Source organism: Clytia hemisphaerica, unplaced genomic scaffold (assembly GCF_902728285.1).
Source record: "Clytia hemisphaerica strain Z4C2 unplaced genomic scaffold, Clytia hemisphaerica genome assembly, whole genome shotgun sequence".
In the NCBI taxonomy this organism is placed as follows: Eukaryota; Metazoa; Cnidaria; class Hydrozoa; order Leptothecata; family Clytiidae; genus Clytia; species Clytia hemisphaerica.
In genome coordinates, this window is record NW_027104356.1 from 2,063,219 (window position 1) to 2,090,832 (window position 27,614).

The following is a 27,614-nucleotide window of genomic DNA, read 5'->3' on the forward strand; positions in this document are numbered from 1 at the left end:
AGTGATTACAAATTTATAACTATTATAAAAAATATATTGAAAGATGTTTGTAAATGATTAATTGACAGAATGCCAGACAATAATAACGGCATTGGTGCCCCGATCAGCCCAACTAGGATTGATCAAACACAACGTCAATCTCTGCATGTTTTTTTACCAAATGGAGAATTCAGAGCTGTCAAGTTTGGTGATCAATCAGATCTCAAGGTAACATTGTATCCTTGCTTTAGTATGTTATTTCATATTTCTCTGCAGACCACTTTTCACACCATTCTAAGCACCAGCCAAACACCCTCTTCATGGAATATGGTAAAATAACAGCTGAATTACATTCCCTCTTTGGCATAGTTAACGCTGTCTGACCTTTCATGAATATGACCAGGTTTGTATTGCACTGTAATGAAAGGAATTAAAAACATTGTGATGATGTGGTGGGCATTTCTATATGTAAGATTACTTGCAACTTTTTCTTTCAGAGTATTATTGAAATTGTCATCAGAAGACTAGGTGCTAATATTCCATTGACTTCAAAATATTATGGCATCAAATTACAAAACTCAGAAACAAAAAATTTCCACTGGCTTAATCCTTCATTGACCATGATTGAAATCAAATCCAAACATCGCCATGAAAACACAGATGATACATGGAAGTAAGTTGTATTAAATTGAAGACTTAAAAGGAATTCTCATTGCAGAACTATAACAAAGCCTTGACTTGGCTTCTGAAAGGTATTCTTTTATTTCTGTTTAAGGTGCTTCCAGACAATTTTATACCCCTCTTACTTGTAAATTTTGATATATTCATTTGTAACATTAATTGATTTTGAATTCCCCATTTTAGATACAAGCTAAGAATCCGATATTTGCCAGTCGTAATCAAAGACTTGTATGGTGTTGACAAAACGACTTTCTATTTCCTCTATGATCAAGTAAGTTAACAAAACAATAAAATGTTCATCATTTTACGCTTTGTACACATGGAGTATTTACTGTCCTGAGATGACTGTAGCATTTTTAGGTCAAGTTCTTAACTGTTTATTAGCATAGGACAATAAATGTAGAATATTACCCTGGGATTATAATTTGAATTGTAAGTTATAAATGAAATAAAATCAAATTAGTATACTCACGTCCCTTTTTAGGACAGCCAGATGAATAATTGCATCAGATTGTTCTTTCTTAACGCAGTTTGATATATATTTTTAGGTGCGCCATGATTATATGAATGAAATTGCTAATAGTGTGGACATTGATCTGGCATTTCAACTTGGTGTTTTGGAAATGAAACGATTCTTCAATAACATGCCACAAGTGGCTTTGGATAAGAAATCAAATCTCGATTTTATCGAGTAAGAATTTTTCTAATGAATTTTCTTTTTCTTTGAGAAACCTGTTGTTAATGTGTTTCATAATGATATATTTTAAAGATTAATATGTTTCATTTGAATTTCTTACAGGAAAGAAATTGGTCTGCAAAGATTTTTACCAAACAAAGTACTTGATACGATGAAGGTAATTATTTATTATGATATTATTGATGTCAATTACTTTATGAAATACACTAAATTTTGGTACTTTGTAGTGTGGATCTATTCAGCTAGTCAGGTCCCTTGCTGGAAAATGTAATCATCGTCTGTCTGTTTATTTCTAGAGTAAAGACATCAGGAAAGGAATACAAAAACTATTCAAACAATATGCTGAATTTAAAGAGGACACGTGCTGCTTTGAGTTTTATACACTGTTGAAAAGTGTTTACAGATTTGATTTGGAGGTTTATAAATGCTCACTTGGGGTAAGACTTGTTAAATTAAAAAAGTTTTTAAGTACTGTACTGAAATAAAATTGAACTTAGACCAAATCACCAAATATTTACCTTACACTTTTATATGATTTTGTTTTTCTTTGTGCACCTAAAATTGACATATTTGATAAATTTTACTAAACATTGTTTTAAGGGTGCTTGGTCAATACCTGTCGAAGTTCTTGTCGGTCCAAGTGATGGAATAAGTTACAGACCAGAACAAGCTTCAAAGGTAAGCGAAGTCATGTATAAAAGGAGAGCTATGTTCTACATAGGCAATTTTGATATGCGGAGGTGTACATATATTCTCACACTTTTAATTGAATAGTCTAACTTTTTATACATTGTCTGTATTTTAGGCACTTTCTCCTGGTTTTACTTCTAAGTTTGTTTAAAAGATACCGGGTGCGCCACAAAAAAGTTTCTCTCTTTGAAACTGATTTTCTCGAAATCGAAAAATTTTAAAAGAATCATTCCTATTCCATTGGAAAGAAGAAAGATAAACTTAAATTTTGAGGGGTCATTTAATAAATTCGGTTCATTAGATCAAAAGTTATGCTCAATTGAAAAACAAAGTTACTTTCAGAAAGTGCCCGAAAACGTTAAAAATCGACCTATCAAAGTTTTATTTTAAAACTAGCAATCGCAATAGGCTTTACATGATTAAGAACATTTTTCAGTAATTAAACACATAAATTTTGAAACTGATGGGTCAAAAGGGTTTAGAGTCTTCATCAAAATCATTATAATTTACTTTTACCGAGATTTTCTTCAGATTTTTGGTTGTAGACTGGATAAAGTCTATGAAGGCTGGATGTACCTCGAAACCAATATTTGATGTATTTGATGAATTTTACAAGATTTTTTGGCTTTTTTCGACAAATTTTCTTCCTTTTAATGTAATTCAACTATCCTTTATTTAACAAAAGGTCATTTAGACAACTAATTATAATTTTTGATGACTAAAACGAAACTACTGATGCATCATGTAATTATGCTTCTTTTTGATTTGATAGGTCAATTTTTAACGTTTTTGAGCACATTCAGAAAGTAACTTTTTTATTCGATTGAGCATAACTTTCGATCTAATGAACCAAATTTAATAATAATGACCCATCAAAATTTAAGTTTATTTTTCTTCTTTCCAATGGGATAGGAATGGTTCTTTTAAAATTTTTAGATTTCGAGAAAATTAGTTTTAAAGAGAGAAACTTTTTTGTGGCGCACCCGGTATATCAAACCATTTTTTTACAGATTACCCACATGGCGAACTTCAACCAAATCCAGTCTATTTATACTTCAAAGATGGGTTCAGTTGCAGGAAAAGCTACACTCAATATTAAAGTTGAAGGTAGTACTGAGGTATGTTCCAAATTTTAGCAGCAATTACTGTTACAATTCCGAATTTACCATTGATTTCAGTGAAAAAGTATGCTTTGATACTGTTAAAACATAGTGTGACATTTCCCTTGGCTTTTTAGAACCATTGGTTACATTTTAGGAGTTTTACACTAAGTTCTATTCAATGCTAGGTTATTATCAAACTTCCAGAATCAGATCTTCCTGAATTTCTCTTCTTTTCTTCCTTAGCCTTTGATATTTACAGTGGATAATGTGAATAAAGCAACAGAGCTTGCAGATCTTATCGATGGTTATTGTATGCTTCTTAATATGCAACAACCACAAACTCTGATCACCAAAAGAGCAGGTACGTGTCTACAATTGGTGCCAAAATATCTGGCACAAAAGGGGAGTTCCGGTAAGTATGGTTAGAAAGTAGAGTTTTCACATTACATAGGATCTCAGGATCTAAAAGCTCAAAAATATTCCAATATGGCTGAGAACATAGCTTGGAAGCCACTTAACCCCTCCCAAATCGAAAAATCCCCTGAAACAAAGTGGAAGTACTGAAATTGTAATTCTTGCCTGAGCTTTGAATTCTGAAAAACGTTAAAATACCCGAAATGGCCAATATATTTTGGCACTGATTGTATTTGCTTTCACTCCACTGACGAATACAACATGGATTCTCTATCCTTCATAATTACTTTATTACTTTTCACTTTTGGTCAATATGTTTATTTTTGATTTGTTCATGCAAATCGGTATTTGTTTTTTCCACTTTTAGATAGTTACAGGACACTGCCGTCGATACCTGCAAGACCGTAAGATTTTTTTTCTCATAATTATAATTTAAGGTAGGACCAATGTGATTTATTTTATGAACTAATTTTTTAAGAATAAAAAGTTATTGAAAAGTACTCTTTATCATCGATGTTGCGAATTCAGGATAGTCCTTATCCCTATGTCAAGGACCATTAGATAATCACATTGGCATTTTTTAGCTACTTTCTTCACATTTCAGGACGACAGATTCAAGTTCTGTCAGTATCATCAACCATAGAGCCTCTGGTGGCTCCGCACTATACAATTCTTTCAACAATTCAAGTAAGTTAATATTTTTTTGTGGACTCCAAACTATTCTTCTTTTGATTTAGTTTAGTATTTTCTAAAGAATTTTAAGCATGAATATAATGTGTAAGAAAAAACAAAATTTGAATTATGATACATACATCTTCTCTTTTTCTTGCACATATTATAAAGCTCTGTCTTGGTCATCGAGCATTCTTTGGTGGAATCATCTACTACTATTGAGCATGATTATAAAAACTCCCTAAAATTAACTAAGTGTTAATGGATCACTTGCAAAACTTTTCATGATGTCAATGTTTCGATTAAGTTTTAATTATTGACAGATAAATTCATGTAAATTGAATGTAAATTCAACCATATCAGTCAAAATAATTTGAAACTGCTTTCCGACTTTTCCTCAACGAGGAATTTTTGTTGAACAAAACAAACAAAAAACACGTCATCGTTGAAACGACACAAACGATAAACCAACACTTCCAAGACAACAATATGTTGTTTAATTTTTTATGTTTACAATTTTGTCCTGTCTTCTGTTTCATATTAAGGTGAAAAAGATCGTTTCTTATTAATCATTTTCCTTTTATAATGAAGGAAAGGCCTGTGTTTTGTTGTTATAGGTTTTATGAATTTTTAAATTTCTTCATTCTATTTTTCCTATGATTTTTTTTAGAAATGAGGATCCATACAGAGAAATAATCTCAATTTCGCTTTTCCTATATTTTTATTATTTCTCTTTTCTCTTCTTTTTCAATTTTGATGTTCTTCTTCACCCTTCATTCAAGAATCTTGTAAGACTTTAAGAAAAAAAATCGAAGAAATAATAATTTGATTTAATGTTTAGTCGAGATTATATGTGTGTGGAGAGAGTTGAAAAGAAATGGGAATGACATTTTTGGTTTGCGAGTAACCATCATAAACATTAAAGAGAAAAATGAGAAAAAAGGAGGAACATAACAAAACACAAGAAATTTCTATCAAAAGTGAAAGTGTAAGAGAGTGAGTGAAAGATTGCAGATGATTGTGGTTGTATGATCAAATGAAAAATGATGTTAATGAATGGTGGTGAGGTAACCGTACGAAGTGTTTTATGTTCTTATTCATCTACAGATGCTGACTATGCAGAAATTCCCGATGACGATGAGGATGCTGATTATGCACATCCTATGGCAGGTATGGAAACGTTTTCTTTAAAAAGGATTTCTTGAAGTGTTTCTTCTACTAAGCACTGTTGATTAATCGAGAACTTTGTGCAAATTAGTAGTCTACTTTTCAATCCAACGATTAGCATCTTTCTCCAAAATGTTACATATTTATCTTTAAGAAATGTAGAGAATCTAATCAATTAACTTGCAAGTCTTTGGTTGAATATTATGTAAATATTCTTTTTTTCTTTTCTTCTCGTAGCAAAGGATTATGAAGTGGCAGGAGATTCCTTAGAATTGGAAGACATCATAGGACAGGGACAATTTGGAGATGTTTATAAAGGAATGTACACTTCACCAGTGAGTGATTAATTCCAAATAATATAAAGATTTCTTTTGTGCTGTGGGAATGCTCTATTTAGTTGCCGTACAATATTTTGAAAGTAGACTATTGATGTTTATGTGTTGAGCTCTGTTAAAGGTGGGGATGCTTCTGATATTTTACTTCAATGAGAAACCCAACTACTAAACTCTTCAATCTCATCTTCTATTTGGTTCTCTTTAGAAAACGAAAACCACTACATCAGTGGCCATCAAAACATATCGTGAAGATCGTGAAAAGGAAAATGAAGATGCCACCAGATCTGAAAAGTTCCTAGAAGAAGCATGTAAGTACTGACTTCAGACATTTTCCCATGAAACAAACATATTCTAATCTGATGGAACATGTATATGTCTTATTCCACTGGAATTATTGGTCCATTAAGGCGTCGAGGAAAGAGATTTTTGTTAAACCATTATCTATGCCCAATTCGAAGTTCAAATTCCGCTCATTCTCTCAAACTACGAATAATAAACGAAAAAGAACATCTTTAAGTCTAACCAAGAAGCAATGGTGATTTTTTTCCAGATTTAATGAAACAATTTGACCATCCACATATTATCAAATTGATTGGGATAGTCTCCTCGAATCCTATACGAATCATCATGGAGCTGGCACCCCATGGCGAGGTAATAGTCTTCTTATGTTGAGAGATGAAAGTGCTATGTAAAAGGTTATCAATTGTAGATTTATATCAATCAACGGTTAAAATTCTGCACGTGATAAAATTTAGAATTTTATGTTGAGGTTGAACATTCATAAGGTCATCAGGGTAATCAATCAGGACTGATTAACGCCTTCCCGTAGCTAGACTCAAAAATAATAAACTTCCTTTCGACCGTGAAACGGCCTATTACTTGTCTTCAGACCAGAGTAGAGACTATTCTAGGCTGACAACTAAGCACCGGTCTGTTTAAAAGCTTTTATTACTCTTACGAAGACGAAGCCGAGCCTGTGAGTTGATGCTCGGTGGATTTAACGACTCTCAAAACAGGCCCATACTTTTCACCCTTGATTTACGCGAAATATTTATAACTCGTAACTGTTTCATAATTTTGTAATTTTATTTACAGTTACGGTCATACCTTCAACACTATCGTTTACAAACAGACATCGAAAAACTTGTCACTTATATCTTTCAATTATGTACTGCACTCTCTTATCTGGAAAGCAGGAACTTCGTCCACAGGTAAATAATCGTGTTATTTGATCGAAACCTTTTTGTAAACAATGGCTAACCTAACTCACTTTCCAAATTGCACTCCATCGTCATTTTTGATTTCGTCAACATTCGAAAGACAATTGAATCGACTCTGTGAGGCCATCAATCACGGTCGCGCGATGGCAGTTTTCTGGTCGCTAAAAAAGCTTCACTTCAGTCCCGTGTCTCTGTATTTTTGTTTTCAGTAAATTTAACTTTAGAGATCTTGAAAGTCAAATCCATGTTACCCCTTATTTAAACCAGCTACCACCATGTAGCAAAAATTTTCAACATGAAGATGAATTAACACTTGGTTACATTTTCTTCTTTCCCAGAGATGTAGCAGCCAGGAATATCTTGGTATCAGACATCAACACCATAAAACTCGGAGATTTTGGTCTCTCCAGGAGTATCGAAGACCATCATTCTTATTACAAAGCTTCTAAGGGAAAGCTTCCAATCAAATGGATGGCACCCGAATCCATTAATTTTCGGCGGTTCTCATCGGCATCAGATGTTTGGATGTTTGGTGTATGTTGTTGGGAGATTCTCATGTACGGGGTCAAGCCCTTTCAAGGTGTACCGAACGAAAAAGTGATCGGGAAAATTGAGAACGGGGAACGGTTACCCCTACCACAGACTTGTCCGATTAATTTGTATCATATTATGACTGATGCGTGGAATTACGAACCGTCCAAACGACCCACATTTCAAGAATTGAAAACTAAACTAGGGTATGAAGATTTTACTTTATTCCTTGTGGCGAGACTACTTCACACACCTTTATAGTTTAAGATTATTATTTATGGTTTGGAAAATTCAACAGCGTTTCAACTATTTGAACAAACTCTGTAGCTTGAAATAGGAAATAAATTTATTATAATCGAAGAATTGACATATAATATGCGGAATTAGCTGAACAATCTCAATATGCATCTGTACCTTCAACTTTCATTTCCATAATTTTGTAGGTCGATTGTCCATGAAGAGAGATTTTCAGGACAACAGAAGAAGAAGAAGCACGACGAACGAAGGGCAAAACTTCCTGGTACGTCTTATTTTGTTATAATTTACGATAATTCAGATTGTTATAATTTACGATGACCCAAAGGAACCTTCTCCCTATACTTTATTGTATTTAGTAGTTTTATTTACCTGTCTTTGGAAGTCTTATTAGCCTACAATAGTTAGCTCGACCATAGTTGGTCAAGGAATGGCTCCTACTAAAACTTCTTGAAATGATAGTAGTTGTTTTTGGGAAAGTTGTAGAATTAAGAAGAGTTTCTTTGTCTCTTTATAATCGCATTTAAAGAACTAATGAGGTGTCACTGATTACCAATTTAGTTTTTTATTATTTCTTCAAATTACTTCAGCTTATCTCTTTTCTTAAAGCTTTTTCTTCGGACTTTATCAAAGTCGTTGATTGATTTAGACTTTAATTTTTTTTACTGCTAGCCATATAACATGTGATAATGTAAGCAAAAACAGTTTCTAAAGTCGTATATTTTGGTGGTTTTGTTTTGTTTTGATTTATTGGTCACCTTTTTGTTTGGTTCAAGTCTTAAAGAATAGTTAATACTGTGGAGTCTCCATAACTCGAACACGCACGGGGAACACAAATTTTGTTCGAATTATGGAGATTGGTTTATAAGACATTATTAACTGAAGGGGCCATTAAACTTGTTTGAGCTAAGGAGACATCCGAGTTATGAAGACTCCACTGTATTTACGATACGTTATCTCAGCCCTTGACAAAGCCTTGTATCAAATTTTCAGCCTTCTTAGTGTTATCCTTATCTGATGAAATGTTTCCTTCTTTTCCTTCAGGTCAAGATGAATCACTTGCTCCACCAAAGGTAATATTTTCACTGCATTATTTTTCGCAGAATTCTGTTAGAATGGTTCGAAACGTTGTTGGATTACTGTTTCCTTGATTGTGTTTGGTACATATATTAATGCTGGCGTTTTCAGCCATTTCAACAATGGGCTTTTTTCAACAATTCTTCCAATCTTTTGTAAATAATTCCAACATGTCATTCTATCTCTTATGCAGCAGTTCGTTTTCACGTGCACTAAACAAAATTCGTGAAGAATTTCAGATAACTGAAAATAATCAGCATTTAAGAATTTGTATTATCTTTCAGTTAGACTGGTATCATGCACGGCTCTATATAGACATTATATTAGATCTTGGAATCCTTGAATGAATATTCTATAATTGATATTTAAAATCATTTCTGTGGATTGGATGTTTTGCATGAAAATCTTTAGATAACGTTTAGAGTCTTTACTCTAAGAAAATAAACACGGAATGATCCTGTTAAGGTCTAACGACTTTTAATTCCTTAACTACAAAACTTCTGTTAAAAATCATCTCATCTTGAATGAGCTTTCATAGATCGATGGAATCTCAATTTGCACGATTTATTTAGTTCTGAACTCTATGGTTGTAACCGAAATTAAAAATATTATACGTTTTGGTCTTTGATTTTATCTTGTTATAGCCTTCAAGACCGACTCCCTTTAACACAGGTACGTAGCCCCTTTATTTTTTACCAAACCATCTCATTTTCGAGCCTTGTTTTAAACAAATGTATTGAGAGATCGAGTCGTTTTTCTTGGCAAAGAAGCTACCTACCTTAGGATAGATAAGTCATTGTGCTACCCTCTCTTCTTGTTGTAGAGTATAGTTTCTGAAGAATACTGTATGTGGAAAAGAACTTTTTAAAAGGATGTCAACTGACTCACAAGACATTTTAACACACAATGCTGCATTTTAAGCAAACATGATCAAATTAACCAATTTACAAAAACAAAAATGTGTGTTTGAGTTTACAGTTTTTTCACTCTCGATGTTTCAGACGCGAAATCAGTGACACTTCCAAGGAGTTTGAACCAATCGCCGCAAGCTTTCGACACCACTAAAACGATTTGTACAAGTTCTCTCCCCAGACCTTTCAATAAAAATCTATTGGACCCTCATAAACAAAGGATGTCTTGGGCAAGCTCAAGGTTTAATAACATACAAGTAAGTGCTGTTTGTTCGTGTTTCTTTGGGCTTCTTTTATAAAGAAACAAAGGAACATGCCTCAGTTTAAGGTACCAACCCGGGGGGGCACTCGACTGATAAACGACGGCATGTGCCGCCAAAAAAATAGCTTTCAAAATCGGATCCTTGAGCAGTGAAAAGGTATCCTTACAGTGCATTTTACCAAAGACCCTTGTAGTTTGATTTCATATATTGTCTTGCTGGAGCCACCTGAAAATGAGCCTGAGATGTCGACACAATGTGCAAAACAAATCAAAATAGGTGCGAGTCAAAACCATAAAGATCATAGTGTCCTCCAGGGTTTGTTCCCCCCACCAAATTCTTGATTTTTTTTAATCTCCCCCCTCTTTCCCCCCCCCCTATGACTTTTCGGTTTTTTAGTTCCCCCCTCTTATTTGCTTTCCCCCCAGAAAATTCTGAAAATATCAGTTCCCCCCATATACCGATATAAATTTCTCAAATTTCAACCTGACACAAACGTAAAATTTTGCTGCAAAAGGAATACTAGACAAAATAGAACGAAAATTGGTTAATTTTTCAATCATGATCTAATCACATGATATCATGTGGACTGACCTTGGTTGCTGAGATAAAGTTGAAGTGACTTCACACTTCCCCCCACCAAATTTGCCAACTATCGATGTTTTCCCCCTCTTTTTTTTCCCCCCTTTACTATTCAAATTTTCATTTTCCCCCCTCACCCATTCAAAATTGGAAAATTGGTCCCCCCCCCTTTGACACTATGAAGATATATCAGATTTTATTGTTAGACTTGCAATTCAACAGTCCCCAAACACCCTTACGTTGATCCTGCTAAAAGAAGACCCTTGTAGTGCACTCTATCAAAAGTACACCCTTACATTTAGAGGGTTTCGAAAAACCTACCCTTAAGGGCCGCACATGCCGTGGGTCGGACCATATGAGCCCCCCCCCCTTGGGATACCAACAAGATTGCCAAAACGATTAATTTTTTTTAATATTAACAACTGCCTGTACAAACCATGCATGGAAACCGATTTAATCGCGATCGTGATTGACTTATTTGTCTAGATGCTCTCTTGAGATTCCATCGAAACATCTCTTCTTGTCGTTTGCTTGTTTACTTGTAATCATCTTGCATCTCATTCCATGGTAGAAATATCATCTGCATGAAGCGTTTGTCATTAGCTAGGTTTTGTTTACTCATACACGACAACACCTCCTGGATCATTCCATGTGTACAAAACTTTTTCAATCAAATCTAAAGAAATGGATACAATTGGATGAAAGATTTTTTAAGGCAGCGTAAATTAGCCTGTTTTCGACTTTTCAAAATATTTCAGATAAAAACTGTTGGAAAGATTAGGTTTAGAAAGGTTTCAGCTTTTTTGCTTAAAATTTGAAAGTCTTTGGAAGTTCTATTTTTACATCAATGATGAGGCCATTTTCAATCTCTTAAAAATATTATTGTGTGCCCTGGACACATTATCCTGCTGTCGGTCCTCACTCGAAATCGTCACGATTCTTAATGGGATTAATGATACATATCATTACAATTCAAATCAATTTTCGGGTGGTGTATTTTAAAGGTATGAAAAGGACGAGGCTATTCTTGCTAAATTGATTTAGAAACGCTGTGCGAGTTTGTCTTGATCGTAAAATCATACATTGTACATCTTTCAACTTAATTGCTTTTTTGAAAGAAAAACTTCGTTATTAATATTATAATCTGTCCAACTTTCATGCAATTAGTAATACAAGCTTCGTTTTTCTTTTGATTCGTATCCTAATCCAAAAAATTGGGGTGTGTTCACATGTAACTGGATATCATCCAATTTCTGCTGAGGAATTGCTTCTTGTCCAAAACTTTGTGTTGACAAGTTCTCGAAAGAAATATGAATTTATGAATTTATAATTTTTTCGGTTTGTCGCCATTATTGTTTTTTCTTGCTGCCTACGTGTTTTTTTTTTCATGTGTATGATATTTCAACTTAGCAGATTTTTTGTATTCTGTGACATACCTAGTTTTCTTTCTGGTGGTCTTTTTAAGTGGTATTAATTTTTGGATTTTTTTTGTGGTATTTTAGTATGGTTTTCTTTCTCTCAAAATCTTTGCTGGAATTTGAATTATTTTACAGAGTTGTAAGAATAAGAATCATTATTGTGTTTTAAGTTTTCATAAAAGATACACTGACACCGTTTTTCTAATAAATACCCAATGTTTTACCATGTTTCGGGGTCATCAGTATCTTCCTCGTTTTTATAAACCTCGTGGTATAGAACCGTTTATTTTGTAGTTGACTCTTCGTTACCCTAAAAATGTACAATTCATCATTTAAAATTTCTAAAGCGAAAATTTTTAACGTCAAGTCAACTCTAAACTTCTAATCTTGTCAAAACCTCTTAAACACCTACGTAACGTTTTATGCAAAAGTCACAGAATTAAGAAGCTCATTCTTTTACAGGACCCCAAAAGTTCTTTGCAAGTATTTAGAAGATTTAAAAACCCTGCTGTCCAAACGTGTTTATATTTCATAACGAGATTGTCTCTCAAGAGGGGGTTTAACTAAAGAATCCTGCATTTCTAAAAATAGACAAAAAGAACGACAAATTTCATAAAAAACGACATATTTCGCCGTCCACAACCCCGACCGAAAGTGACTGTACCACCCCTAGCGATTCATTCCCATTCGTTTATCACGGGAAATAACTACATGTGGTCTAAAAGAACGACAAATTACGCATGCGTGTTACAATGCAGGATCCTTTAGAGGAACAGACTGCTCTCAAAGACCTTAATAGTAAGCGCTCTCAGCATTCTGTGCTTGCTCAGTCTTTATGCAAGATGTTAAAGAGATAACCGTTAGATCAATTTTGTTTTGGTATTTGTTGGCTCAAATGATCAATATGCATCCTTTGTTGTATTTTTCAGCCTCTGAACTCCTATTCAGTTTTTTACTTCGGTTATTGAGAACTATCAGTTTTTGACATGTGTGTCACTTTTGATTTTTTTACTTCCATTTTGACATTGATGAATGTATAAAAGGGGATACTGAAAGATTATTCGTTTTTCGTTGTTTAGTTGAAGAGTGCAATACTATGGTTGAAGGTTGCGTAAAATTTTACCATAAATAAAGGCTGAGGAAGTTCTAAACCGTAGCTGAAAACTTTTTTAAACCTGTAATATGGTCAGTGATTGAATGAAAAGGGACCATATGTTTTTTCGAAGGGAAGATATTGGAAGATGGATACTTATTTGTTATTTTTTTTTTCATCTGACGACCATATTTCAAAAGGTGTCAAACGATATTTCTATATTTTACGAGTTGTTTGAAAAAAGTTTTCTACTGTGAATAGAAAAAGGGCTACTTTGTAGAGCGGGTGAAAGACCTCCCTCTCTATCTAACTTGAGAGTAAATTTTGAACTTCAACTATGTTTGAATTACTGACGCTATATGTATGAGCAGGTTCTCAAATAAACTTTCGCTTCAGTGCAGTCTAATTTTCATATTTCTAATTATTTTTGGGAGGTTGTTTAGTTTAATTTACTTTTTGTTTTGTTCTCTATTAGACATGAATTTTTTTCACAGAAAGGAAGAAATGTTCACTGGTTTGGTTTTTAAAATGGAAGAAAGTTTTTGAATGTATTTGTGAAAATGGTGTTAAGATCTTTGTTTGCTGGTTTTGTCTGGTCCTCTGCAAAATTTACCCTTCTTGCAATGTTTTCAATTGTTTTATATTCATATTATTTGTTGCGTTTACCTAGACTATGTAAAGGTTAAGTTGAGTCCAAATACTTGGGAGCCAGGGAGTACTTTCCTTCGTTCGAAATAACTTTTTCCACCGGCAAAATTTTCGGGTATATGGTAAATCGACCTTTTCTGTTGATCGTATAAACGTTCGGCTTCGAAGGGTTATAGAAGTCAATACACGTTTTTTTATAAGAAAATCAAAAAGTTTTGAAGCCTTCGGATGTTCTTAACTTTTTTAGTTCTAAGCCTAAAAATTTTCTTAACATGTTCTTATTTTGACCATTTTCCTAAGAAATAGGGTGTTTTTGAGTCCACAAAGCCTTAAAATATTCTTAACTTGCTCTAAACATTTTGGCCAGCGAAGCCTTATGTTCTTATATAGTTTGTTCTTATAAAAAAAAGTGTACCGAAAAAAACAAGTTATGGAAGAAGTTCAACGTTGTCAAGACTCAAGAACAAATTTTAATGGGTTTTATGGTCGTTGAAACTTCAATTTGTTTGGAATTCTCTGTGTTGTTGTGGGAGAAATTGATGAATAGTTTCCCCCTTGTGTATTTCTATCATCATGGTATAGATTGTCATCGAACGTGTCTTCACTCGTTTTCTGTTGATTACTTTTCCTCTCATTGCTCGAATGACATGTGTGTCAAATAGGTTGGTGTACACACAGATACCATTCCATAAAAGTTGACGCAGATACAGTTTCAGTTATCAAAAGAAATTGAAATAATGAGAAAAATCATTTTCGCCCTTCCTCGTTTTGATGTCGTTTTTTCGCACAACAAAAAATAGAAAAAATGAAACTTCTGATCTGCTATCTCGTATACCGAGTTTCGTATTTCCAAATCCCTTTCAATAAAAGACTACCCTCTATATTTTGAAGGCTCTAGAAGATAAAGTATTCGGTTTTTATTTGCACATTGAGACACATATACGTGTGACTTTAGAAAATTTTAATGTTTGGATGGATTTGTGCTTAAACGCGCGAGAACAAATTGAGTGGGTTAGAAAGAAAAAAAATCTATCCGATGATTTGTCTACATATGATGGATGGAAATTTGAAGCCAGATAACTGTTTGTGATGTATGGATAAATAATATTCTAACGGTATCGAGGGTTTTGTAACACTTGTGAAATGCCTTTCCTTTTCTAGCTTATATATTTGTCAAGTCAAAGTCATAATGTAATTTTATCGCCATCGCTCTTTTTTATACAAACAACAAAACTTACGAGCCTAAATTAATTTTTCTTTAGTTTGAGTTTTATGACTTTCAGTGGACTTTCAGTTCAAGGCTGACTGCATGTTTTGGTTGTTTGGTTCAAAATCTTTTCCGGTTCTCCGATCGAGGGAAAAACGGGGATTATCGGCTTATTTGATTTTTAGATATGACCTGGTTCTCAATGATCAGTTATTAATTTGTAGACATCTTATCATGGTCAAAACGAGCAACACGATAACGAACGAACCAAATCACCGTATTATAACTGTAACTGTAGTAACACTAGAAATCAGATAAAAATGATTTTTCTTTCAAATGTAATGTTTTGTTATTACATGGCTATTTTGTTTTGTGTATTTTATCGCATTTCGTTTTGTCAAACAAAATTCAAATCTGACAATATTAATCTATACTGGTTGCTTGATAGCGACAGTTGGCTTTTGTATGAGAGCAGTGGTTCTGTGATTTTTTATTGTAGAGCATTGTTGCTTACATGCAATCATCTTACTATGGAGGGACTTTGATTTTTCCCGACTACCTGTGGAATTACTGGAATTTCACCTGCAGCTTTTTGTCAAGCCTTTTTTCCTTTCTGTATATTTAAAATCAAAGGCTCTTGAAAAAAATGTTTTTCAGACTTTTTGTATTCGCATTCAAGTGCCAGAGTTTGATCAAAGTTGTCATCCATGAAAATGGAAATCGTTTTTTGATGGAAAATCGACAAGTATTATTGAGGAATTTGGTTTTGTTCAATTGATTCGGGCTGGTAGGTCGCTGTTCAACCTAAAGGAAAACAGTAAATGATGCATAACAGCCTAAAGATGTTTCTTATGAGAAGATCTAGTCAGGCGACACATCCTTTCAGGTGAAGTTCAAGGACTTGTTTATAAGCTCGGGGATAATTTGATATTTCAAGTTGAGTATGTACTTTGTATGGTATTTTCTTACCGTTCTATCGATAGTTTTATGATTACTTTGTATTGATCTTGTTGTTGTGTAAAGATCGATTATGATGTTTGTATTGCGAATCCTTCGAGTGTGGGTTTGTTTGTTTTCGAAAAAGCTTCCCTGTCATAAGGTCAGCTCGTACCTCTGTAGAGAAAATCACGAGGCTCACTACTCCCTGAGTGTCCACTTTATTGAGGTACACTTTGTTTTATAAGAGCCAGTAAAATTTAGCTGAGACTCGGCTGTTCTTATTTTTTTGAAGTTTTTAGAGGCTTAAATTGTTCTTATCCTGTTCTTATTTTGAAAGGTGTAATTTGTGGTATTTTAGGCGTTATGCCCAATTTTTACCACTTTGACCCCTAAATTGCTTCAAATTGAGTAATTTCAGGCTCAGCATTGTTCTTAATTTGTTTCTATTTTTTGGCGATTTTGAGACTCGTTAATTTAACAGTTGTTCTTATAAAAAAAGTGTATGTAAGAACTATCTTACCTTGCCATGTTTGAATGGCGCGAGTTAACGCACAAACGATCAGTCAGTCTATACCAGACTTTAACTTCAAAATGTTTAAAACTCAATGCAATGATTTCTTAAGATGGTTTAGAATTATTGTTGCGAGGGCTATTGATGGTTCTCATTTCTTTGTTAAAGTAGACAACCATCTTTCCTCTAAAAATTCAAACACCTCTCCTACCCCGATCCTACATCTGAATGATTTTCTCACTCACGTTCAATCTAGTCTAGTGGTCAATATAACATTTCCTTCTGCGATTGTCAGTGCATTGTGATCAAGATTTACAAGTTTTCGATGTTCATTGTTTCTACGCCATTGTTACTACTTTGGAACAGAACTTCGTCATAATCTTACTAATGATCATATAGTTTCCTGGTATAATTTTCTTCCATTATATTTATCCAATTAACTTATTGGCTTGTGAACATGATTCTGTGATGTTGATTTTGTGTAATGCTTTCGATTGTGCTTCTCTGTATCTTACCTTATGATGCCAAACACATCACTGAGAAATTCAAAATTGTTGTAGTGTTCAATGTAAAGAATGATATATACTTGATCAAAGTGATGAATCAAAGTAAAATCTTTTGAAAATTTTGGCTTGCGCATTGAATTGGTTTCCTTTCTTGGTCCTCTTAATACTGTAATACTTATGATTCTAAATTATATTCACTGTTCTACTAAAGGACAAGATGTCTGAATTTCGATCTCGTTTGAAGTTTTTTTGGACAGTTTCGTTACTCCATTCCCTCTACTTCAGAGACGAACATAAACTTGTGTGAAGATAATTATCGCTTCGCATTTCCAACTTTTCACTGCTGATCAAAAAGGAGATCTTTAAGGAATTCCAAACCTGTACCGATGTTTCTTTACAGCCAATGAACTTCAAAAGTAACCGATGATAATTGATGGTTGTTGTTATTGTTTTTTGGCTGAAATATTGTTACATGTTTAATACATGTTGTTTTCACATTCGAAATTATATTTTTAGAATACTTTATCATTTTGGTTGTTGGAGATATTTTGGGTATTTCTCCAAAAAAAATGAGAAGCTAAATCTAGTTGTTTTTTTCGTAACCTTGTTTTGGAGACAATTGCGTATTGTTGACCGAATGACTCTGATGTGTCTTTTGACTTTCCTGATTGACATTTTCCCCTGAATACTAACTACTTAAATTTGATTTTCCAAAAAAGATAATTGGTTTGACTGGATAGACAGCCCACGAAATTTTTGTTTTTCGCGATCTATATAATTATGATGATGATGACAAAATGACTTTTTTGCGTCTTCGCCATTTTTTTCTTTTCCTCGATTCATTTGGGAGTGTGACTGATCATAATTTAATTGAGTGTAATTAAGTGGGAAGAAAAAAAATAAGCAATTTTGATACATGGCATGTTATTAATTTCATTCATGCTCTCTGCAAGAAAGTGGCGGTGATCAGAATTTCATGTTGCATTGATCTTGTTAAACCAGCAGGAGATTGAAACAGTTTTATTTATGGAGACATGTATGAAACTGTAGCCCGGATATCCTAGCTGTAAACTTGTTTTTATGGTTTTGAGGCTTTGCATATTCTTAGTTGTTAGTGATATTTGAACTGACAAAGTACACACTCGCTGCCTTCTTATTTTAGAATCCAAATTGACTTAGGAAGACCAGGTCGGTAGTGAACTAGCCCGGGTCTACTTAAAGCTTTTTTTTATAGACTCTAGTCTAACGGAAAACAAGAAACAGTGTTATAGTATACATTCTCTCGTATTTAGCTTCTTATACAGTTGAATGGTAACAGATTTTAATCTGATTCTGTCTTTTTGATTTCCTTTTATTGTTGTTCTCTCGTATCGTGAGTTTGAATTTAGTATGAAGAGAAATAGACCAACAGATGTCGGTATCAGTATTCCTGTATAATGTTTTGTATTATAAATACATATAATGATGTTACATATTGAATCGAAGGATGTATTCACAACACGACAGACTCCTTTTTTTTAGAACTTCGTTTCTGGTGATCTACGAACTCTGTAGGATATTCCTGGCTTTGAGTTGGTGGTTTTAAAATAGTTTGGTAAGAGTACTACTGATAGTCGGTGTTTCCTGGTTTTGAACGTGATTTTGTTATAAAAAATTAAATGGCAATCTGTATCAATTGTTTCTCACTATTCAGGGGCTCAAATGAATTAGAAGTGATTTGATTATGAATGCTCAGATTGGATAAGTAGTCTAGCTTCGTCCCTGTTGAGCTCGTTTTCGAGGGAAGATTTTTGAGATGATGATGTAGCTTTTTCGTGAGTATTTTTTTGGCACATAATCGCTGGACTATTTCCAAATCACCATCTGTAACATTATTTGCAAGACATTAAAATATCAGTTCCAATTTCCTGCGCCTAATTTATTAATTTTCAATAAGTTGACAATTACATAAGAAGTCATTGCTTCCATTTATTTTAAGAGTTTCCATAGTAATTATCAACCGTAGCATTTTTATTGTGGCAGTTTCATTCTGATACTTACAGAAGTTTCTATTTTGATTTGTTACTTTGAGAGATTTCATAACGTAGAGTCCTGATAATCTGACTTGAGCTTGATTTGTACACTGTAAATTATGATTTTAGAAAGTTGGAGGGTATTTATATTTTATGGTGTTTATCGCATCAAAGGTATCGTTTTCGAGATTTTTGGAAATGACGTTTTCCTCTTGGGGGATCTGTTTTTTAGACCACCTTTCATTTAACAATTTAGAACTCGTTTACTTTAATATGACTATTTATCCTTTCAATGCTTTTAAACTGAATTTATTTCAGCCTGGACAGCCTATCAACTCATTTGACCCTTTAATTTACTCAAGTAAAGTCATCCATTCAAATATTTTGCTCATTTTTGCCATTTTAGGCTCATACTGTCATATCACTTTAAGTTGGGTGAAAAGTTGCGCTCGGCCCAGTACCCCTAAAGTAGCTTAGTAGCTTGTCGACTTTGAATTATCCTAAAGATAACCAGTCTGTTCTCACAGCTTTTTTACCATCAGTGACTCAAATAGATGATCAGTGATTTTGTTGGTTGAGACCGTTATCATTGTTTTGTCAGTGAGTTCACAGACTGTTCATATTCATCAGTGTACCGCACTGCTCTCTATGTGTCATTCTTTGTCAATTGGAATGTCTTTTCTATACTCTTTAATACACAGGTATTTAAAAAAGCTCTTTCACCGCCTTTTAATTAAAAAAACATGAGCAAAAGTAAAACTGAGTTGTTTTTATACTTGGTAGACAAAACTTCATTTTGTGCATCACTGATCACATCTAGATTAGAAGTTGGGAAAATGAGACAGATTGAAGAGAGTAAAAAGAGTTGGGCGAAATCCATTTAAACTTTTATTACTTACTTGATGTGATGATATGGTATATCGGTCTTGTGTTTATTCGGTGATTAGCTGATTTCGATCAATTTTCTACAGTATATAATTTGTTGATTATAAAAGATTGCCTATATTTAAAAGTAATGTTTTTATGATATTGGTGCAGAGTTTACTATGTAGCTCTCTTCATTCTTGTTACTTAAGTAATTGAATAATTTACTAGTGGTTGAACTTCATTGTAGTCTTTTAATTGAACATTTCATTCAGTAACGAGTCTCATTTTCCACGATCTTCAAGCTTCCTTCAATTGGCAATAGCAATATCACATATAGAACTTGTTCAGTGGTTGGTTTACACAAATAGATTTTAGATTGAAGTCGATCTTCTCGTATATTTTTCTGACAAGATTCGTTTTCCGTGGTCTTTAGAATTCCAAAAAAGCTTTGACTTGTGGCTTTTTGATATACAGCTGTATACAGAAATGGTGTTTTCGCATTTTGAAGTATCACAAATAATAGTCTCCTTTCAAAAGTCTTCAATTGTCCATGTTGCGTTTTAAATTTTTTTGCTTAAAAATATATTGAGATAGATGACTTACTACTTAAAGGAGTTTCAAGTTGTTGTTTATTCGTGTGGTTTTCGCACCATTCCCACTCCACGCTAAAGCGTATCGATTGCTATCAATGGGTGCTAAACTAAAATTGTAAGTTACAATGCAATAGATATAGTTTAGAGATCGACCTTGAATATGGAAACATTTTACGTGACACCGAAATGTTATGAATTTTGTTCGCGATAAGTTAGGTGCTCTTATTGGTGTTAACGTAGATGTTAGTATAATTCGACCAATTCCCAAGGATTTTTGTCGAAACTTACAGTTGAAAATACATTTTGAAACCATCTAATGGGAGTACTGTATCCTGTTTGAATTTTCCTTTCGTTTGATAGCGGACGTTTTACAGGTCAGATCATGTGCTGTGGTTTCCAGAAAGGAAGAAGGTCTTTTGAATGAACTGAAAGATAAACAATGATTTTTGTTGCCGAATTACTAAACTGCTTATTCATGATGGTTAAGTTTGTGACATCAATCCTACCCTAAGAAAGCCATTAGCTTTTGACGAAGTAATTTCAGTGCGGTTTCATTAACTTTCCCTGCGGTATAAAGCAGCATCAATTTCAATTCGTTTTCGTTTATGTTACTTAGTTTTCTTTCTGATTGGGTAGGAAAAGGAAGCGAGTTGTAGCCAAGAAAATTTAGTTGTTTTGGTTTAGTATTGTATAATCTTTCTCATAGGGGTTGTTGTTTTATATAGTAGTGGTATTATTAATAAAAGGAAAAAGAGATTTATACCGTTGTTCAATCAGTTCAAAAAAACTCATAACATTCCCCACTTTCCTATTACTGTGTTTTTTAGACGTCGTGTATATTGATTTTTTTAAGAGAAAGCAAGAAAGATTTATGACTGATCTATAAAAAGGAATTATTGAAAAGGAGAGAATTAACGTTGCTAACGTCTCCTCTAATTGTATTGGTGTTCAAAGAAGATTGTCTGTAACTCTTGTACCATCTTACACTTGTTTGTCTGATGGTGGGGTTGTTAGAGTATCTACATGTGATTTCAACGCAATAAAACATTACAGGATAACATACAACACGATATAACATGGTGGATACATTACATACAACATCACTGACCAAAGATACCACGACTGGGTTGATGAATTTAAATCAGCTTTTCTTGGAACTGAAAAACAACTTGATCTCGGTGGAGAAAATGAATAAAATGACTTCTGCTAATAATAATAACAACAACTTTGACTCATCTACCGGTCGTATGAAATTCCCACGAACTAACACCGCTCCTATTATACGAGCGGTCAAAAAGAAAACACGGATCAACATCACAGATTACAATTTCACGCTGCCGACACGTGGGCGAAACGGTCGCTCAAGCAGTGCGGACAGTGATGAAGTGGTGGGGCGTTTGAACAGTTTGATGGATGATTTAGAGACAAGTTTCTCATCCCTTTTGAAATCGAACGTTTCCTTAGACACCGATAGTTCAGACGCTGAAAATGATGAAGCCTTCGAAGTGGCCACCTCACCATCGCAAAAATACGTGCTGGATAATTTCAGTCAATACCTTTATCGCAAATATTCCCTTCGATCGAAGGACTCTCTAAAACCGATAAAACCTCCTCGTCGAATGTCTGATTCTCGTTTGAACGACTTTCACCGACAACAAACGAGAAATTCGTCATCATCTTCCGACAGTGGAGAAGGGATGTTGCATAACATAAGCCAACACTCGACACTTTGTCGACGTTTGAAAACTTTGGAAGCGAGTTTTGGGTTGACGTTGAAAAAGCAGTTGCATTCAGTTATTGTAAAACGCATGCGCGAAATGAATGTTTCGGGTTGTGTGTATTGTTTATACGCGCTCTACGTAAGTAGTCTTTTGATTTATTATGAGATTAACTCTCAGATTTTTAAATCACAACTTTCTCACACATACAAATGAACGATAAGTCATAAAGTAATAGTTGGCTATCTAGCCTCTGCGGGTTTTATTTTATGTTTATTGTAAATAACCTTCATGAAGCCGTCCCGAGACTTCGAAATGGTAACGGGTTGGCAAATATATATTCTATGAATACCCTGAACAATAAAAAACCTCAGAATGCAAGCATATAATGGTTTTACAGGAAGCGAAAAGGTCTCAAAACGATGGTTGATAAAGTTTATGAAAGACTTTTATGGAAAGAATTTTTTCTTCTTTTCTTTCCCTTGTGGGCTCGCATGAAATGAGCTAACAAACAATTTACTAACATGAATGATATCGTAACTGTTTCAGAACATCCATAACGTTTTAAAATTGGCATCGAAAATAGCATGAAACTAATTGTTCATTTCCTCTCTTTCTCCATTTATTTTCTATGGAAGAAGGAGGCGATTCTTTCTTTCGTTTTCCTCCTCCATCAAAACAATGGGACATTATAGCTCGTTAGTTTGTTCATTTCTGGATAAAATCTTTTTTAATTACCAATTTATCTTAATAAGTTTGAGGGGTGTGGCTGAATTGATACTCGGTCACATTCATTTTGCCACCATCAAATAAAGCGTTGCAATGATTTGAATGACATCTAGATAAATGTACCTTGGCGAAGGTTCACCCTACAGGCTTTTTTTCCTATAACAATGATGTTTTTTAAAGAATATCTTAACTTTTTGGGGAGAATCATCCTGAAATATCCTATCGGTATTCTTAGGTTTGATCAAACCAAAACTCAGGCAAAAATTTGGCACATTTGTTGAGCATTGGTACATTGCTCGGTATAATAATTTGTTGGCCAGTTTCATTGTAAATATTCTTATAAAGTATATTGTGTACCTCAGAAATTTGTAATAAAAGTCCACGTTTGTCTTGAAGTTGATTAAGGCCTTTCAAAATACCCTTTGTAACCATCATTTCAAATGTCTTTCTCGCACACCAGGAGAAGCAAAAACGCGATGCTGAAGAAAAAGTCAAACAAATTCGAAAAACACTTCAAGAACAAGAGCATCTTCAAGAACGCTTACGTCAGCAGAAAGAGGAATCGGACGCTGACAACGAATGGTTGAAGAGTGAAGACGAGAAAGCGTACGTTGAAACGGCTTCACAAGGCGATCCTTCTTCACCGACTGATCCTTCTACTACTGATCCTTCTACTACTGATGAAGTGGACTCCAAAACGAGGCTATCAAAACGACATTCCTATAATGGGGTAAGTTGCATCATAGAGGTAATAAAAGTTAGATGGAGTAACAACTTTTCTGTAATAGCCAGAGAAGTCATAAAACCCTTCAGAAATTTCTTTCAAATCGGCCTCCTTTTATTACCAATCCTTGATAGCAAAAATCAGTCAAGATATAGATTATAAGAACTAAAGTAAAGTTATTCTGCCCAACGAAACCTCGTATTTTTAGGTAAAATGCGAGTTTTTTTCGAGTAATGATTTCTTTATAGTTTTAAAAGAAGTTTTTATTTTATCGGGAAACTTACGAGAGGTAAACTTCTTCAAATTTTGCGAATTCTTTGTTGTTTGTGGAAGGTTCTTTGCTATAAATATCTTTAGATTTAAAATAGCAGCTGCCTCAAAATTTTTATAGAATATAGTTGAAAGATTGGCATTAGTAAATATGTAAAAATTGACAAAATTTACCGAGGATTCCCTGAGCAGCGAACATTTCAAATTCGATGTTCTGTGCTTATTCTTGCAAGGGTTTCTTATGTTTTATCAACGAAACTGTCATCACACAATGAACAAATTAAAAATGTAGCGTGATTTTATTCAAATTCTCTTCGACTCAAGTATTCCCATGAGTGAAAGTAAAATTAATGGCTTTTTCCCAAAGCAACAAAGCAACAGTTTGCTATCAACGATACAATACAATAGAATAGTAGGCGTGGTATCTCCATCTATATTTTTATTACCTCCATGGTTTCATCGAAATCAATTATGTATGAAATGCATAAACAAGCCCTTGTCTGATTCCTAACTTTTCATCAGAATAAACGCAAATCGAAATGCAAAAAAATGCTATCTAGTGGGCGTATGAATGAATATTTATACCCATGATAAACAATACCCAATATTGTGAAAAATACGATCAAAACAGAGTTGAGCAACACTTCTAGTTTCTAACCAACATCTTGAAAACTCGAAAGATATTGACCCTCCTCTTCTATAAACGGCACAGATGTTTATTTTTGAAGTTCACTTGGCAGTAAAAACACCGCAAACCGCAGAAACATTTTCTTATGTTTGTTTATCAGTTTCCTTCTCCAAAATTTCCCACAAAATTTGATCCGTGTCCGCAACAAATTCGTTTACTTTATAAGCCTACTCTACGCTAAATTTCACGTTTTTCACTTAAGATTGGGTATTCAGAGCGTAGACTTCTAATTTTGATGTTTACGGTTCGCGGTCTTACCTAGAACGCTCGTATTCAACATTGAGGATGCAACGCATGCGCGCTATATCAACTTGCAGATAAGAATTAGCCAATCTTGAGTTTACCGCGATCTTGATAACCAGCTCCTATAGATTTTAAAGATTTGTATGGACAATTTAGTTTTTTTTTCCGCAAAATTTTTCCCAATTTTATCCTAACTTTTTATTTCTCCACTTTGGCACAAGTAGAAGAATAAGTGTTTCTTACTTCATCAATCAAGGATGAAGGTTTTTTTGGTTGGTTCTGACTTTCCTATAATCTAACAACAACCCGGAATTCTATAGCGCATCTCCTCGCTTCATTTTAGGAGAAAACAGAATATGACAAAGACAGACTTTCCGAAGTATGGGATCGAAAAATGGAACAAACCAAAAACGCAAAATGTAAGAGTTTGGAATATTCTTTTTATAGAAGTCTTAACATGTATTCTTTAAAGTTTCTGATGAACATTTTGCCAGCTATAGAAAATTTCGATTTCTTTATGGTCGTTTGCGAGACTCAGTCAGTAATTACAAACACCGGGTTTTTTTCGTTTCCTATTCAGAACAAACGAAATTAATTTTCTCATTTTTCCATCTTTAAGCTTTAGCCTGATTCGCAGACCTCTATGGTTATACTTCATTCTATAAGAAAATTGTCAATTGAGGATTAGCAGAAGCCAACTTGGGGTTGTTCAAAAGTGGATTAGCGGCCGATTAGCTTAATTTTTTATTAAATCTCGATTAGCGCAAAAAATTAAGCTTAAATCTGGATTAAATTTCGATTAAATAGGCCAAATTTTAATTCTGGACCATTTTAACGTGTGTATGTGAAATAGAAAGCTCCAACACTTTAACCATCTTCATCACCTTATAACTATAGCACTGAACCTACGACAATCGACTAACCACCTTCGAAGAAACAGTAAGTGTCCTACTCCCACCCTTCTTCGTCACCTTCCCTCCTACCCTTCAACTCCTCTTACCTCATCATCAGCATGCTTCCACCCTCCATTATCATGCTACATACTAACCTGAACCCACTTCACATGCTGTACTTCCCTGTCTTAAACATCCAAACTCATTTCACGCAGCACATACACACTTTGCATTCACACTACAATCTATGAACCAACCTTGACACTTTTATTTTCCATTTTCAGCACCCTTCAGAGCCAGTATGCCGCTATGGGTAAGTGTATTTTGCTCTCTCGTCCGGTTCTTTGAATTTCAAATATAAAGTCCAATAAATTTCGGGCTCCATCAAAATTCGGTAAAAAATAAAAATCTATAATATTTGGAAATCGTGAAAGATATTTTTTGGCCGATAATACCTTCTCCTAGTTAATAAACAACCGTTTTGGTAGGGCTGAATGAATATTTGTCATTTTTGTTTGAAAATTCTCATTTTTATCCAATGTTTCGCGAGAGTTATTCATAAAATATGTTTTCTTCGAATTTACGAAAGTGATTTTTCGACTGTCTGCCCCAGAAAGTTTGCTAAAATCGAACGTGCATCTTAATTTTTCATCAGGCACCGATGGCTTCAACAGACGAGCAACGCCCAAAAACACAAGAAGGGCGTCCACTGCCGCCCGTTCCCTCGTCACCAACCGAAGTTGAACGCCCAACACAACCTGCGCCTCCGCTCAAAACGAAAAACGATAACCCGCCACCACCAAAACCCGAACGATCTTTATCAAGCGAAGCGAAGGCCTCAAATTCCGACGACGAATATGCGCGCCCTCAAAAACATAAAAACGACGACATGGACCCGGCAGCAATGAGACGCTCCAAAACGATAAGTGCTGTTGACCGGCCTAAATCACGAGACTCGCCCGGCATGCTGCGTAGAAATACGGAGACGGCACGTTCATCTCGAGCGAAAGAAGTCTTACCTGCAAATGATATCGTTTATCAACACACGACGAGCGTTGTCAAATCCGTTATCGAGTTCAATACGGGCGTCCAACATGCGCAACCTGAAGAATTTGTCGACCTCGTCAAGGTATTTAGCTTCTTCATTCTCAGAGAATTTGCTTGTATAAAAACTTGGCGTATGCTTTCAAGCTCATTATATGGAATTTTGATTAAGATAGTCTAGAGGGCCTCGTAAATTTTCAATGTTACGAGCAATGATTGAACAACTAATATAAACATGACTTTTGAATATTCAGGTTGTTGGATTAAATTTACGTGACCTTCTTGCTGAAGTCGATAATGGTGTCCAAAATATCCCTGAGTCAGCACAAAAAGAGGTAAGTAAACATTAGTTATAAGTAATTGCTGTAAAGAATTTATAATAAATTGAAACTATCTGATATTCTGTCGGGTTCAGCTGCTCCTACCCGTTTAGACAGCATAGTTAGATATAGACAATCCCCAAAACGTGGGTAAATCTACGGTCGGGTGAAATTCTGTAATACAATTCTTGTAGATTGAAAATTTTCCAGATTTTCAGAGCTTTAGCTCTACATCATATTATTATATTTTAAAACCTACCCTTTCAGATCGAGATGGCACATAAAGTATTATCGAGTGATATGGCAGAACTCGTTGCAAAAATGAAATTGGCACAAAAATACGCAGAAACGACGTTGGGGCAAGAAAATAAACGCCTTATGCTTGCTGCTGCGCATGCACTAGCTATTGATGCTAAAAATCTGTATGACACTTATTCTAAAGTTAGAGAAAATAGTTTAAATAATGAGAATAATTTAAGTTAAGTTTTAAAAAGAATTATTTTTTATAATACGCGTGTAGTGATGATGTGACAAAGAAAATTGGAACTGTAAACGAGGAGAATGAAACAAGATTTTCACCACTTCTTTGTTTAGCGGTGTACGCTGTCTAACCGTAA

The 27,614-nt window shown here is 34.3% G+C and overlaps 1 protein-coding gene across 2 annotated transcripts; it reads left to right on the forward strand.

Moving 5' to 3' along the window:
* LOC136818202 (focal adhesion kinase 1-like) lies at positions 1-27,570 on the forward strand. Of its 2 annotated transcripts, XM_067074560.1 has the most exons (28): positions 1-207; positions 477-652; positions 844-931; positions 1,209-1,351; positions 1,460-1,514; positions 1,654-1,794; positions 1,958-2,035; positions 3,058-3,165; positions 3,394-3,511; positions 3,932-3,968; positions 4,169-4,251; positions 5,344-5,406; positions 5,641-5,738; positions 5,944-6,046; positions 6,289-6,389; positions 6,834-6,949; positions 7,297-7,695; positions 7,933-8,009; positions 8,789-8,817; positions 9,466-9,493; positions 9,823-9,989; positions 23,276-23,545; positions 25,084-25,159; positions 25,638-25,679; positions 25,918-25,946; positions 26,289-26,762; positions 26,932-27,012; positions 27,265-27,570. In XM_067074560.1, exons 1-28 carry the CDS (start codon positions 70-72, stop codon positions 27,478-27,480), a joined length of 3,534 nt encoding a protein of 1,177 aa, XP_066930661.1. In that variant the 5' UTR covers positions 1-69; the 3' UTR covers positions 27,481-27,570. The 2 variants fall into 2 exon arrangements, with proteins under 2 accessions (XP_066930661.1, XP_066930662.1); XM_067074561.1 differs by lacking the exon at positions 25,638-25,679.
* Positions 27,571-27,614: the final 44 nt, after the last annotated feature.